Here is a 16,185-nt window from a genome sequence, read left to right on the forward strand (position 1 = left end):
CCGCAGGGAGCTTGCTTCTCCCTCTACCTGTGTCTCTGCCTCTCTGTCTCTCGTGAATAAATAAAATCTTGTTAATAAATAAAATCTTAAAAAGAAATCAAAATGTGCTAAAATTTGAAATATGCTAATCTAAGATGAGGTCTATTGTGATATATAATATATTATGACCTTTGGATCAAAATCTATCAACAAATGCATATGCCCACACATGAGGTGAGTGAGGGTGAGCTGGAAAGAGAAGGGAAGATGAGGAAAACCAGACATGAGAACCACACCTATGGCATGGTTGACATTAGTACTGTTTAACCAGGAAGGGTGCAGTTGCAAGCCTTAATAATGCCTGCGGTAGCCCTGCGGGATCCAACGAACTGGTGAATCAAGCCTGGTGGTGTCCCTGTGAGCTGGAGACCTAATATCCTTTCTGAAGCAGACAGTTATCATTCAGCAAGTTGCCACCTTGCTTGAAAGCAGACCCAGCTCACCAGCACTTTCCATTTTTCAAAAAAAACCCCACAAAATCCGTATTTTAAAATATGCAATGTCCTGATTTTTAAACGTTGCCATTAATTCAATTAAAGGAAATATTGGACGGGCCACACAAGCCACATCTGTATTCTGAACGTGCTCTTCAGGCCTCCAGTTGCAACCCTGAGGCTAATGTTTCTGGATATAACTATCCCTGACAAGTAGTCGTATCTTGGACAAAATTATTTAATCTCAGTCTTCAACCTTTAATGTGGCCGAAGCAACGTGCAGGGTCCAGAAACTTCCTACAAGATCCCCTGCAACGTAGTTACAAACATCTCAACAATGCCAGAAACTGGCATTCAGAATTGTGATCCTGCTTTTTAAGCATTATATAACCCTCAACCCTAGAGATAATGAAGAATACTAATGACATATAATGTTAATAAGAATACTAATGACAAATGAATGCCTCGGCAGCTCTGGGTCAGCATATAATCCCTGAAAAGAAGCAGCAGCTTCTTCCCTACTCTGCCAGAGACAGGTCTCAACTCAGAGTCAAATGCAAATAACTTGACTCAAAGGGAGACAATAAGTGGCTGAAGAAACAGAGAAAAGTCTGTCACCAGAAGCCCCCACCTCAGCAGGGGGCCTACTGGGATCACTGACCCTCACCTTACAGAAATAGGTGATGCCTGTTTACAGTACAAAATTGCAAAGGTATAAAAGGAACCGTTGAAAAATAAGCCTCCTTCCAACCCCTGACCCCCCCCTGACTCCCCAGGGGCAACCCTGTTGCTAAATTCTTTGCATCTTCTTAAAATACACCTTTGGAAGAGCTGTTGAATGCATGGACATTGAAATGGGAACCTGTTTTAGAAATGCATGTTCTTTTGGAATTTTAGGATCTAAGGGACCTGGTTCAGCCCTTAATTCACAACCCACCTTAGTATTGCTCCTGCATACAAAGCTCTCTGAGGTTGAGAAACCATTCCACTCAGAGGCAGCTCATTCCACTGTTAGATAGCTCTAGTTTCGGTGACCAAAGATTATTTAAAAAATTTTTGAAATCTGCCAATCCAGTGTTTTTCCTCATCATTCCTTGCTTTGCCCTCAAAGGCCAGAGAAAACAGGTGGTCAAATGCCTCTCGTCTAAGAAGGCACTTAAAATATTTGACACCCTCCTTTCTTTATCCTGTCAAATAACCTATTTCTCCTCCCTTTCCATTGGGTGTGTGGTTGCAGGGGACTCACCACCACATTCTTTTAGAAAAGATTAAACTCTTATTTGAAATACCCAGAAAGGGGCAGCCCGGGTGGCTCAGTGGTCTAGCGCCGCCTTCAGTCCAGGATGTGATCCTGGAGTCACGGGATTGAGTCCCATGTTGGGCTCCCTGCATGGAGCCTGCTTCTCCCTCTGCCCGTGTCTCTGCCTCTCTCTCTCTCTCTCTGTGTCTCTCATGAGTAAATAAATAAAATCTTTTAAAAATAAATAAAAAAAAATACCCAGAAAGCTCTTCAAAGAGGAAAACTGCTCATCAGAGGAGCAAAAAGGTTTCCGATTTGTCGCCGGCAAAGAGAATGAACAGCCTGTGTTATGAAAATGGATAGCCTACGTGAGATTTAATATGGGAAATACTAGAGTCTCAATACATACTTGCTAATACGGTGTCCGTGGGTGCTTTACCCAGAAATTTTCTGGCCAAGCAGAAACTTGGGTAGTAACTTCTCTAAAAACTTTCCAAGATATATTCTGAAATAGAATATGGAGTCCTAATGTCTCTATTTGAAAAGTCGTAGTATTAGAATGGTGGGGAACACGGCCTGGATTTGGGTTCAAGGCTGGCTTCATGACACACAAATTCTACTTTGGTATGTTGGGGAAGTTATTTATTTAACCTTTTCCAAGCCAGTGTCATCTTGCTATAAAAGGCAAACAGAGTATAACGTAGCTATCGGGTCAGCTGAGCTCACTTCTGATCAGTGCTTAGCATGGAGTTGGGGCTGCCCCTGCTATTCCTAGGGTGGTGGCGGCAGTGGCTCTTGCCCGGGGTTTGGCCTGGGATATGCCCTGGGAGCACTCTCTGCAGACACCAGGTGCCTGAGAACCCTTTATGCAGGGCCCAGTCTGGGCAAAGCTTTGTTCTCTTAAGAGGATGCCATTCCTGCCAGCTCGGTCATATAGTTTTTCACCTTGCAAGTAGCACGTTTTCAGGCCACTCCACTACCTGCCAAAAAGTACAAAATTATCTGGAATGTCACCCCTTTATCACAAACTCAGAGGAGAAACTCAAACCTGAGATAGGTGTCCCAGTAGGATGTTAATGTCACACATTCCTCTCCGTTCCTTGGGATCAACCCAGTACCAGGTGGTCTGCCTGAAGTGTCCCACTGCCTCCTTGAGTAATTGTTTTAATAAGGCTTTGCTTCCTGAGATACCATCAGATCGTATCAAAGGTTGTTGGAACACAACATCCCTATAAAGGTTCATACCGCAACAAAGAGGTGGCTAGCGAGAACTCTAACGTCCTTACACTTTGTCTTCTTTTGAGGGGCCCATGCGAGAAATTGCTATGCAGTCTTAAAAATTCGTTGTACTTTTGAGCAGCCCGGGTGGCTCGGCGGTTTAGCGCCACCTTCAGTCCAGGGCGTGACCCTGGAGTCCCAGGATCGAGTCCCACGTCAGTCAGGCTCCCTGCATTGGGCCTGCTTCTCCCTCTGCCTGTGTGTGTGTCTCTCTGTGTGTCTCTATGGATAAATAAACAAAATCTTAAAAAAAAAAATTCATTGTAGTTTTAATCGGTTGAATGTTTTAACATAAAGATACTCTGATTTGTGCCACCTCCCGTATTCCTTGACAGAAGTGTTGGAGCCAGTTCTGTGGTCTTTGTTAGGTACGCACACGGGACTTTGTCGTGTGCAGCTCTTCTGTAAGACCCACTTCCAGATTCATCCTATGTTCCGCTGTGATGTTTCTGGTTTGCTCTTCCCCAACTTGTGTTCCTTCCATCTTTGTGTTTCTTTGCGAACTGCTGGAAGTCCTGTTTGGAACATGTGGAGGAAACCAAAACATGGTCTGCAGGATCTTCACAGCCTTCTTCACCAGGGGCTAAATGAGTTCAGCAGGCTCAGGGCTCGTTCTTACCTGTTAAAACAAAGGAGCAAACAAGAATGATTCTAAATTCAGATGAAAAAAACACAGGTTCTAGGGGTGGTGAGGAGCCCTGTGCTCGGGACCCCTCCTCCAGCAACAGGAGAGTTCTGGACTTTAAGTGCCCTTGCTTTAGGTTGGGGATTCCTACTCCAACAGTGAGGACACCCCGGGCTGGACCAGGATGAATGTCACTAGTGAGTCTGGCCAGGACAGCAGGGGATCTGGTTGTAGAATGGGGCCAGGGGCCACCTGCCCCCTCTGGGAAGGAGCAGTGAGGAGAGGCGGTGCTCTGCAAAAGAGACGTAGCTCAAGTCTCTGCAGCTGAAGGGAAAGGCGAGAAAATGAGTGAAGATATCAGTGAGGGTGACAAAACACGAGAGCCCCCTAAGTCTGGGAAACGAACAAGGGGCGTGGAAGGGGAGGTGGGCGAGGGGGGGTTGAGGTGACTGGGTGACGTGGGTGACGGGCACTGAGGGGGGCACTTGGCCGGATGAGCACTGGGGGAACTCCAATAAAAAAAATTAAAAAAAGTTTCTGCAGCTGGAGAAAATCTAGTTGCTTCTGGCCAGACCCTTAGCAAACTTCCCAGCACTTCTCCTGCTTGAGTGACCCTCTTGTCTCAGGACAGGGCGGGGCGGGGGGGGGGCACCTGGCTTCTGCAATAGGGTCTCCAGTGCGGTTTGTCTGGAGCCTTTATTGGAAGCGCTGATCTTCTGCGAAGTGACTGACCACGCGTGTTTGCTTTCCGGGGAGCCCTGGCCGTGCGCCGGGCGCTCGCTCCTCACGCATCCACTCAGCTCTTCTGCGAGTCCGTGTGTGAGCCCGGAGTCGGGTTCCAGGGGGTCGGGGGTGGGGGGGGCTGCGACGGGCCCGCAGACTTGAGAGCGGCGGCTCCGCTGCCGCGTTGGGGTGGGGGCGCCCGGAATGCGGGGTGCTTTCCCATCCTTGCCATCACCCGCCTGGGCCTCAGGCGTGGCCGCGGGGCGCGGGGCCGGGGATGCTCCGCCAGGGGGAGGCACGGGGGGCGGAGATGCGCCGGGGTTCCCGGGACGGGGCGGGGGCGGGGGGAGGCTGCTCCGCCAGGGGGAGGCACGGGGTGCGGAGATGCGCCGGGGTTCCCGGGACCGGGCGCGGGGGGCGGGGGCTTCTCCGCTAGGGGGAGGCACGGGAGCGGAGATGCGCGGGGGTCCCCGGGACGGGGCGGGGCGGGACGGGGGCGGGGGGAGGCTGCTCCGTCAGGGGGAGGCGGGGGAGGCACAGGAGGGGGAGGTACGGGGGGCGGAGATGCGCGGGGGTCCCCAGGACGGGGCGGGGGGCGGGAGGGAGGCTGCTTCGCCAGGGGTGTGCACGGGCGGGGGAGGCACGGGGGCGAAGATGCGCGGGGGTCCCCAGGACGGGGCGTGGGGGGGGGGCTGCTCCGCCACGGGGAGGCACGGGGGGCGAGGATGCGCCCGGGTCCCCAGGACGGGGCGCGGGGGGGGGGGCTGCTCCGCCAGGGGGAGGCACGGGGGCGGGGATGCGCCCGGGTCCCCGGGACGGGGCGGGGGGGGAGGGGGGCTGCTCCGCCAGGGGGAGGCACGGGGGCGGGGATGCGCCCGGGTCCCCGGGACGGGGCGGGGGGGGAGGGGGGCTGCTCCGCCAGGGGGAGGCACGGGGGCGGGGATGCGCCCAGGTCCCCGGGACGGGGCGGGGGGGGGGGGACGGGGGCTGCTCCGCCAGGGGGAGGCACGGGGGCGGGGATGCGCCCGGGTCCCCGGGACGGGGCGGGGGGGGGGGGACGGGGGCTGCTCCGCCAGGGGGAGGCACGGGGGCGGGGATGCGCCCGGGTCCCCGGGACGGGGCGGGGGGGGGGAGGGGGCTGCTCCGCCAGGGGGAGGCACGGGGGCGGGGATGCGCCCAGGTCCCCGGGACGGGGCGGGGGGGGGTGGGGACGGGGGCTGCTCCGCCAGGGGGAGGCACGGGGGCGGGGATGCGCCCGGGTCCCCGGGACCGGGCGCCGCCGCCCGCCGTCTGGGCCGCTCGGCTCCTCCCGCCGCCGCCTCGGCCGCCGCCTGGCCCCTCCCCCGGCGGCCCGGCCCGGCCCGGCCCCCGCCCCCGCCCCCGCCCCCGCGAGCTAGACGTCCGGGCCGCGCCGCGCCCGCAGCCTCCGCCCCCGGCACGGTGCGCACGCCCGCGTCCCCGCGAGTCCGTCCCCGGCCCGAGTCCCCGCGAGCCCGTCCCGCGGCCGCCGCCCCGCAGACGCGACCTCAGGCCCCGCCGCCCGCCGCCCGCCGCGATGCGCCCCCCGGGGCCCGTGGGAGCCGCGCTCCTGGCGCTGCTGGCGGCGCACTTGCAGGCGAGCCCGGCGCTGGAGGAGAAGAGAGGTGAGCGCCTCCCGCCCTCCGTTCCCGCTTCCTGGAGGGCCGGCTGCGCCCCTGCCGGGGCCGTGGGAGGAGGAGCGGCCGCGGGTTCCCGGGCCGGGGCGTCCCAGGCGGCCGGACGGCAGGCTCCCTGCGCGGGGCCCGCGGGGCTGCAGCGCGCGCAACTTCCCGGGCTCGGCGGCCGCGGGGCGCCCCGCGCCTCCTCCCGGGGCCCGGCTGCGCTCGGGGGCGGGGTGCGCGCCCCCGGGGCTCGGGGCGAGCCGGGTCCCCCTCCGCGGCCGCGGACCTCCCGAGCGCACCCCCCCGGGTGTCGCTGCACCCCGACCTTGCCAGCCGGGGCGGGCCCTCCCCTGGGGTGCGCGCACCCTTCTGGGGGGGTCTCGCGGTGCCTCTGCCTGTGGCTGCCCTCCTCGGCTACAACGGGGTGCGCTGGGCTCCCCCGCGCGCGGCCCCCCGGCGCTGTCCCGCTCTCCATCCCCCTGCGCGCCGGGCGCACCGGGCTCCGCGCGCGCCCCTGACCTCCGGGACCTGCGGGACCTGCGGGACCTGCGGGCACCTGCAGCCCGTGGGGTGCGTCCCCAGGCTCCCGGCGGCGCCCGGACGCACGGAGCCCGGTCCCGCTCAGGTCCCCTCCGCTTCTCGAAAGGAGGCCCACGGCACACTTTCCTTCTCAAGATCCCGAGATTTCTCTCGTGGCGGGGGGGGGGGGGATGTTCCTTTTAGCCTTTTTGGAGAATTTGACGTTGGGCCAACCGAAATATTGAAGGTGATGTTTTTTGAAAGAAGGACTGATGGCCGTGGCTCACCGGTGCCAAATGTCCAGACTGAACATGAGCGAGCCTTGGCTTCGTGACTACCGGCCATAAACCCACTTGACATGAGAAACATGCCTCCGAAGGCTTAATTACACAATTTCAAAACCAAGCAGCCCGGGTTCCAAGAGTCAGGTCTGTACTTGCTGCTGATGTCATTGGCACAGGGAGTCGGGCTTCGGCGCTGAGTGAGTTTGTTAGGGCAGCATCAGTGCACAAGCCGGTGAGGTTCCCAAACTTCGCTGCGGGTTACAATCACTTGGGATCTTCAAACCAAACGAAAACTCAGGTCTGCCCCCCCCCCACCCCCCCAGACATCCTGATTTCCTTGGTCTGATCTGAGACCTGGGCATCAGGATCTTCGAGAGCTCCTCTGGTGGGTCCGCTGGTCAGCCAGGTTTGGGGATCACTGGCGTAGGGGAGAGACTGCTAAGGTCTCTGGAAAGATTACCTGCTAACGTAAGGAAGCTCTTTTGGAACATCTGGAGGGTTAACAACCTTGCAAAATATAGGGAAGAGGAGGTGGAGGGTGATTTCGGTAATAGGGGATTAGTCTTTTCACCGCCAGAGCTGGTGGAAAGCTCTGCATCCTCTAAGGAGTCTGAAGGGCTCCCCCTTCATCTCTGCGGGGAGCCCTGGAGGCTGTGGTCCTGCGTCAGGGTCCTCTTAGGCAGGTGGTGTCTCTCCCTCTCTGCTACAGGGCGCCCCCTCCTTAATTTAAATTGACTCTTGGAGCACCTCCAAAGCATCACTTTGTGTGTGTGTGTGTGTGTGTTTTGTTTTTTTTTTTTTAAACTCCTGAAGTGTTTGCAGCTCTTTGCTCTTCCCCCTTTGAACACTGCTATTAGTGCCTGGAGATGTGTTTCCGAGAAAATGTATAAATACCGCTTAATTTGCCTGTCCTGTATTTGCTTAAAACAGAATGCTCCTGGACATGATTGTGAGGGTAGGCGAACAGATGTCATTCTGTTAGGGTAACATTACGAAACCAATTTCAGAGGATGAATTATTAAAAATATAAAAGGAGATGTTTTTACCAAAGGTGTTAAGGACCCTTAGCAAATTCAGTCGGTTTTGTTCAAGCAAATTTACTCGGTTTAGAGAGCCTTTTTTCCCTAAGATTTGGTATCTTCTGTTCTTACGGCTCTTGGTACTGTCAAGCACTGTCAAGCACTGTCTTACGCGTCCTTTTAATCCTTACATTAGGCATATGTGGTGAGCACGCGCTTTATTAAAAGGGGAACTGAGGTCCAGAGAAGTAAAGCGACTTCCACATTTAGGAAGAAGCAGAGCCAGGGGTCAGACTCAGGCCTTCTCACCTGCGAGTCCTGCCTCCGCCACCTGGCTCCACTGCCCCCTGTGAGTTCTGGTTTTAGGAGAGCCAGGTCGGGTGTGTGCAAACACCTAATGGCAGGTGCTGGGAGGGGGAGGAAAGGACCAGGGAACGGGCGGGCTCCTTAGGACTGGTCTCTGTGTGAAACTTGGAACAAACATCCACCTATTGGGTGGTCTAGACTCTTGCTCCTTTACTCGGTAGTCGCTTTGCCTTCTGTGGAGGCAGCTCAGTCGCCAGAGCAGCAGTGAGCTTGGACACTGCTCGGGGGTTGTTAAGCCCCTCTCCCTTGGAAAATGGCAAGGTAAAGGTGTTGCTCCAGGAGAGAGACCCTGGGTGGTTCTCTGGGGAGTGCGGGGGGCCTGTCCCAGCTCTTCCTCTGAAGACATTCTCGATTTAGTAGGCTGTGTTGAAGAGGAGGGAATGAGAGGATTTTGAATCGTATCCCAAGTGAAGATCCACTACCCTCTTTTCTCTCAGGAGTTCAGAGGTCAGGAAGCCCAGTGGGTCGTGGCCTGGAAGCCGGGACGTCTCTTCTGGTTCCAGCTCTGTGTCAGGCTGGACGTGGCAGTTACCAGCCCCAGGCTCCTGAGTCCATCTCAGAATTCAAAGAGTATTTATTGAGTGCATAGAATGTGCTGGACGTTATGAGTTAAAAGGGGCAGGGGTGATCTTAGTAGTTTCTACTAACACTTCCACTGTGTGATTCTTTAAGTCATTAATGAAGTACAGAGGGTCCTCGATTTATGATGGTTTGACTTAGAATCTTTTATTGTACGTGCGATGCACGTTAAGTAGAAACTGTACTTGGAATTTTAAATTTGGATTCTCCCCCGCCAGGCTAGTGATAGGCGGTGCAGCCCTCTCCCGTGATGCTGGGTGGTGGCAGCGAGCTGCAGCTCCCAGCCAGCCCCGTGATCACCAGGGTCGACAACCCCCACACACTGACAACCATCCTGTTTTTCACTTTTAGTACGGACTTCACAAGTCATGTGAGGGAGTCAACACTTCATATCAAATAGACTTCGCTTTAGATGATTTTATCCCCCTGTCGGCTAACGTAGGTGTCCTGAGCACGTTGAGGGTAGGCTAGGCTCAGCTATAATGGTCGGTAGGTTGGGTGGATTAAATGCATTTCAACTTAAAATATTTTTAATTTGCCCTGGGCTTATGGGGACATAACCCCATCGCGAGTCAAGGAAGATCTGTATTAGTAAACCGCTTTTTCAATCTGCAAAGGGGCCCAGCAGTCTGTGTATCTCATGTATTCACACGCGTGGAGCTCTGTTCAGCAGTTACCTGGCTGATGGCTCCAGTGGGTTTGTAACCATTATTTCTGGCTTTGTATATTTAGTTGGAGAGTCCGTGATTTTTCAAAAACTCATTCTGAAGTTTGAAGAAGCCGATTGCCAAAAGCCCATTGTGCTGCATGATTAGACTTGGTCCACGTGACAGCACTAACATGTTTTGAAATGTTTTTAGAGGCAGTGTCAGTAAAGATGAAGGTGAAGGATCCTGCCCTGTTTAAGAAGAAAATACCGCCCCCCCCCCCCTTGATCTGAGCTTCAGGATCAGCAGCTAGTGTCTGAACCTTTTCTGACAGGAGTGGCAAGTCAACTCTGATAGGAAATTGATGATTATGGCTGTTAAGGGAAGCTGGCCCCATGCTGGTGCCCCAGGCCCTAAAATTCAGGTGGGATCAGAGTGTTAGCTGGGACCCACCTAGGGAAGCATTTGGCCTTTGCCCCGATGGCTTGCTGTGAAAGTTGTGTGTTTCTGTGTGTGTGATTTTGGACTCAGAACATGAAATGGGCTTATTTAAAGTCGGGTTTTACAAATATGAGAAAAGGGCAAAGTTCTAGAACGGTTCCCCCCTACATTGTTTCCACATATATGGTTTCAAAAGCAGATTCTGCTTCTCCGATCTGTACAAAACTACTTTCAATTTGTTTTCTTCTGTCACTTTTGGACATTTGAAATCATCGTAAGAAACATTTTTGGCCTTGGTTATTACCGGTTTATTCTTAAGCCATCAGCACATATGGGGATAGAGTATAAACCTTGTTCTCGGGGGTCATTCCAGTCGGACATCCTAGTGTCTGTCCATCCATTCCTTCTTCTTCATCTTCCTCCTAAAAGGTCGCCTTTCCTAAGGCAGTTTCAACAGTTGGCTCTTTGCACAACCTCGAAGGATAGCCTGCCATCCAGCCCATGGGCATGAGCAGGTTAGTTTGAATTCAGGCAGGGATCCAAGCTTATGTCAAATAACCGGTTTGACTGAAATTTTCACTTTTCCAGAGTCACTAGGTACAGCCTCCTTCCTACACGTTTAGATAGGCACAGTCAATACAGTTGTCTAGAAAGTTCCCTGAGCCAGTGGGGAGCAGGAGGGGGTATTTGGGGCCAATGAACGGTGGGTGGTGGCTTGTTTGTTTAGCCCTGTTAGAAACTAAGTGCTGGATTTGACATTTTAAATCTCTGAAGGCCCTGAAGTATAATATCAAATGCCTGACCCTGTTGACTAAGCATCTGTGAATTGCATATGCTTAAAATAAATTTTACTCCTACCAAATTTCAGCAGCTTGCTTCAGAAAGTAGTATGTGAAAGCGAGCACCGAGGGATAGAATTTCCTTCTCTGCTCCAACTTATAGTCCATCCTGGTGGGCCAGCACACCTGGCCCTGATTTAGGAGAAATAATTACATAAGTTAACCGCCGCTGTTTGTCCTTTGAGTATAAGGACACGAATAGCTGCCTGTTACGACTTAGGCTTTTATTTTCTTTGCGTTTGGGCCACAGTGAGCAGTTTGCACTGTTGCATCCACGTTCTGAGACTTAGGAATGAATCAGCGTCGGTGCTTGCCTTTTAGTCATTTAGGGCAAGAGAAATCTATAGATAACCAGAGTGAAACTATGTCACAGAACCAATGATAGAATTCTGTTCACGGTGAATTCTTCTGGCTTTATTCTTTGCTTTTAGTTCCACCTGGAGAGGGGGCCGGGTATAGATGGCCCTGGGCTGTGGGCATTTCCCCTGGAGAATGCACAATAGGAAGGCATCCCTCGCGTCGTGCCAGTGGTAGCAAAGGTCTGAGGAGTGCTGGTGACTCAGTGTGATGGCAGGAGAAGGGGGAGATGGGGAGGCCACACATCCTAAGAGCTTGGCCGTCCCCTCTCCGGGTGAGGGGAGGCTCACTGGGGAGCCCTAAGCTAGGAACTGGCAAGATGGGTTTGGGGTTTGAGAAAGATGATTCTAGCAGCCACGTGGGGAGTGAGTGCATTGCAGAGGCAACTGTGGAAATAGGGAGCTGGGTGGCTTCTGCGGGCCAAGGAGAGACGCGGGAGGGGGAGCAGTGAGGACGCAGAACAGGTGACTCAGGCTGACCTGGAGGCAGTTCATGTGTGACCAGTACAAGATGTAGGGAGTCCCAGGAGACACACCGGGTTTGGCTTAGAAGGTCAAGATCAACACTCCAGCTGTTCACCGAGGCCGAGGAGGCTCCAGGAGGAAGGGTCACTTGGGTGGGTGGAAGTGCTCGGATGGAAAAGTCTGGAGGCCATAGAGCGAGTAAGCAGGGGGGGCTCAAATTATCATTTTATTACATGTTTCAAAGGCAGGTATTGTCTTGGGCCAGAAAATAACCCGCCCCCGTCCTGGGTCATGCTCCCTGTCTCGTCCGTGTTGAGCCAGGCCGGGTCCTGGATTACCAGCTTCTTTCTTTAGCAGGTTGCCGTGGCGAGCAGCTGGAGTAGCTGCAGCTCTGAGCAACTGATAAGTACGTTGGGGATCACATCTGTGTTATAATGCCACAAATCCTCCGACGGGAATCCCGCATTTCTTATTTAAGACAGCATCACATCACTTGGTTTGTACATTAGCCGCTCAACTGGAAAGACTAGGAGGTGACTTTTTTTTTTTTTTTTTTTTTTTAAGGAGTAGGTTTTGAACCTTGCATGCACCTTAGAATCACATGAGAAGGATGAGAAAGAGGATGGCTTGCAGCACCCCTCACCAGCTGAATAAAATCTAATGGGGAATGGAGTGCCAGCACACAAGTTTTGTTTTTTTTTTTTTTTTTAAAGACTGCTTAGGCAATCCTGATGAGTGCCCCAAGTGGTGTGTGTAGCTTGTGGTGGAGAAGATATTTCATCTTTGTTCCCGGACTCCCATTTCTTACTCATTGCCTGAGCTTCCTCAAGATCCAGGAACAGTTTTGCATTTCCTTAGTAAATCAGGCTCAACGTTGAATTTTTTTTTTTCCCCCTGAAGTCCTGAGAAGTCTGTTACAGGGGCTCTCAGGGTGTGTGTCCCAAGACAGCAGCAGCAGTAGAACTTGGAGGGTGATAGAAACTCACATTCTGGGTTCCCCCAGCCGGCCCTCTGGATAGGGTGCTTAGGGGATGGGGCTTGGCTTACGGTCTGAGAATATGAGCCCTGCGGGAGCTTCTGATGCACACCAGTTCCAGAACCACAGACACTGTGCACACCGTGTGCTGGGTTCTGGAAATACGAGAGGAAGAAGGTAACTGCTTATCTTTGAAGCACACACAGGTGGGAGGGCTGAGCAGGGAGAGAGACGGAGCAACCCGAGGTAAGGCCGCATCTTACGGTAGATGCGATTTGGGATTTCAGTGGGAGCCCCCCAAAATGGGCTTCATCCTGTTTTTGTGATGGGGACAGTTTCTCAGAAAGAGAACATTTAGCTGGATCTCAACAATGAGGTTTTGCCCTGCGTCCAGGCAAAGGGAAAAGAATGAGGACCTGCTGCTGCGCTTGGCGCCCCGTCCGCCAGCCCACCATCACCGGTCATTTTATGAACGTGCATGTCTTACTGCAGCACATGCTAAGGTTTTAGAGTTTCCTCCTTTATTTTTCTAAACTACCGTGAGGAAATGTACAACATCAAAAGTAAAGTGCCTGAGAAGTGACACATTTTACATTTAAAAATGAAAATGGGGGCAGCCCGGGTGGCTCAGAGGTTTAGCAGCCCAAGGTGCAACCCTGGAGACCCAGGGTCGAGTCCCGCATCGGGCTCCCTGCATGGAGCCTGCTTCTCCCTCTGCCTGTGTCTCTGCGTCTCTCTCTCTCTCTCTCATGAGTAAATAAGTAAAATCTTAAAAAAAGAAAAGAAAGAAAAGAAAAAAAAAAAGAAAAGAAAATGGCATTTTTTAAAACTTATGGCTGGTTGTGAAGAATTGAACTGAATCTGGATGATAGTCGATAGTTTTGACATTCTTCCCCAGGTGGCATGATCCGGCCCTACCACTTGTCATGAATGAGAAAAAGGATTACTTGACATCCTTTGTTTAACTTCTATTGCAGAAAACAAAGAGAGGAACAAAAGTCTTCATAATTCTAGACATGATAGATGCATGTTGAATCACACTGAGGTCAGAAAGTGTCTCTCAGATGAACTGAGCCACGGCCACTTGTGAGTTAGAAGACGCCTTGTCCTGATTCACTGTTGAAAATTGCACAGATTCACCAGTTTATTTGCAGAGGATCATTTGGAAACAGGTAGATTTGTACCACAGGGCCCAATAGCGCTCTTGGAGATGCCAGGGGTGTTCATGCCTTTATGGAGGAGGAAATACAGAAGTGGTTCCTGGCCCCTTTACTTAGCAGTGGTTTTAAGAACATTTTTGAAGGGTTTTATTTCAAAGCCAGAAATGCCATGCCTGACAGCGTACTACTCGGTACTTGCAAGCCAGCGCATGCTGGGTGAAGCCACGATCGCCTTAGCAATTGTGTTTCCTGACACATGATATCATTATAGCTGTTTGAAAGTTCCTTTCTTTCACTCCACGTTTTGTAGAAAATTGATGCGTATAATCCCTCCGATATGACAAACTGACATTTTTATGTGAAAACCTGTGCGTGTTTGAGGTTCTTTGCCCGTACCCCTAGATTTATCACTATTTTAGAGTCTGGAATAAAAACAAATCACTTTAATGAATCTCAAGGACAGGCATGTGTGCCTGGAAAAATTCTTAGTGTTGTAAAATGAGATTTCAGAAAGGTTGTCAGAAAGGGTTTTTTTCTTTTCTTTTCTTTTTTTTTTTTTTTTTTGTGTAACGTCAAAAACCTGGTTTTGCTTATTTACCAGCAAACATGGAATACCTGACACATGCTGGCTTGTCTGTGTTTCCGCAGTATCTCCTAGTTCATTCTTAAATATCATCAGCCGTAGCAGATGGTTAAATTGTCCTGAGCGAGATAAATTAGACTATTTTAAGTGTGTTCTAGTACTAACTTGCAAGGTCCTTTTTTGAGAGTATATTTTAATATGGTATTAGAAATTTAAATAATGTTCATCTCTTTTCCAAGCAAAGGAAAAGAAGCCCCAATTTCACCTACTTTTGATTACGTCCAGATGAATGCCAGGAAAACGAAAGGTGGTTGTGGAAGAATTATTATGCCACCCGTTGGTTTTTAAGATACTGATTTCAAGGGGCTTCTACCTATGATGAATCTCAGAACTTTTTTCTTGGCTTTGATTTGCTGCAAAGTTAATAGAGAGGCAGAAACCGTATCCTTATAGTTACTTCTTGATTTCTTTACCTCTGCTGGCATTTCCTGGTGCTCCAATAGTCTGTATGCATGCAGTGTATTTATAAGAATAATGTATTGCCTTAATCTGCCCTCCCTCCCTTCCTTCCTTTCCTGCTTCCTTCCTCTCTTTCTTCTTTGCAAGCTGTTATGCATATATCTTCACCTAAGAAAGAAAATTTTGATGTATGACCGTGAATGAAAAACGTTGACAAATTACCGCAAAAATACGCTACGCAACTTTTTAAAGTTAGAATGTCAGACATTCAATGTTCGTGATTATTTCTAATACAAATATGAATAGACATGTATCATCATTCCTTCAAAAGTTGCATTGCTAAAGGAGGTTTTCTTAGGACATGGCTTAGTGTATTTTTTTCCCCTGTAATCCGTTGTTAGTGATAATAGAGAAAACAGGTTCGTGTCTACCTTTCCAGTTTCAGCTCCCGTAAAATAACTAAACTAGATGGCTTGATGACTCCTTGCAGCTGGAAACATCTATGAAATTAAAAGCAAATCTGAAAGCATGCAAGATACGTATTTAAACTTGTGAATAATAAGTGTGCTGTCCCTGTGATTTAGATGCTAAAGCAGTGATGTCATCGTAATAATAACACCTTGCACTGTACCGCACTTTACAGTTTACACAATGCCTTAACATCCATCTCTCCAAGCTTCCTAACAACCCCACAGGATGGGGGTAATTATCCACATTTGGAGGTGAGGGACTCAGGCTTTCAGCCCTTCTGCAGTTTGCCCATGACCACCAAGATAGTCAACATTTAGGCGTGGAGAGGTTTTCCCGCTACACAGCAGACACCTTTTCCAGACACCAGTATCACACGTCTCCAAAGCTCTCCCTCTTCCTCCTTTAAGACACCATCGCTTCTTAGCCGTTGATGCCTCCTCTCCCTGGAGTCCTATTTGTGAATCGAGAGACTAACATCAAAAGTACTCAAATTTTTTGTTGCACTCCTATTACTTATACCCAACGTCCTTCACAATTTTGGTACATTCTGCTCCAATTTTGTTCTTCCCCACTTTTTTTCTCGTTATGAAGTTTTTTTTTTTTTTTTTTTTTTAGCGGTAGGTGTCTTTATATATGCATCGTAATTGCACATTTCATATGATACAGGACAATACATTTGTGAGCCTTGAAAACATCTACTTTAGAAATCCGAACTACGACTTTTTGAAGTTGTGTCATAAACTTCTGTAAATTCTCCAGATCTATAAATACGTGAAGTAAAAACGAGGAGGGAAAGCACCTTGATGTAGCAGTTGGGTCAGTTAGCAGTGCCTGTGGCTAAATGTGGTAATGCCCTCACACCGATCTGTAGAGTCATTTCTGTGATTTAAATGAAGCACACACTTAAACTCGTGAGGGTGTGTAAATAGCTGTTATGAAGAGGACAAACTTAACAAATTGTGTACACTCCAGGGTTGCTGACTGTCTGTATCAGATCCTTTATAAGAAGCCAATGTGCCAGAGATTATATACGGAAGCATTG

At 50.9% G+C, this 16,185-nt stretch overlaps 1 protein-coding gene across 2 annotated transcripts in view; it reads left to right on the forward strand.

Annotated features, from left to right (window-relative positions):
* Positions 1 to 5,764: 5,764 nt before the first annotated feature.
* The window catches only part of EGFR (epidermal growth factor receptor), a 198,767-nt gene continuing 188,346 nt past the window's right edge, over positions 5,765 to 16,185 (forward strand). Inside the window, exon 1 of one of the 2 annotated variants that reach the window (XM_055300828.1) lies at positions 5,765 to 5,982. In XM_055300828.1, the coding sequence (XP_055156803.1) occupies positions 5,895 to 5,982 (88 nt within the window). In that variant the 5' untranslated portion in view covers positions 5,765 to 5,894. Of the gene's footprint in view, positions 5,983 to 7,014; positions 7,081 to 16,185 lie in introns of those variants that run through there. The other variant, XM_055300829.1, reaches the window with a different exon arrangement.

This window comes from Nyctereutes procyonoides, unplaced genomic scaffold (genome assembly GCF_905146905.1).
Source record: "Nyctereutes procyonoides isolate TBG_1078 unplaced genomic scaffold, NYPRO_anot_genome, whole genome shotgun sequence".
Classification (NCBI taxonomy): Eukaryota; Metazoa; Chordata; class Mammalia; order Carnivora; family Canidae; genus Nyctereutes; species Nyctereutes procyonoides.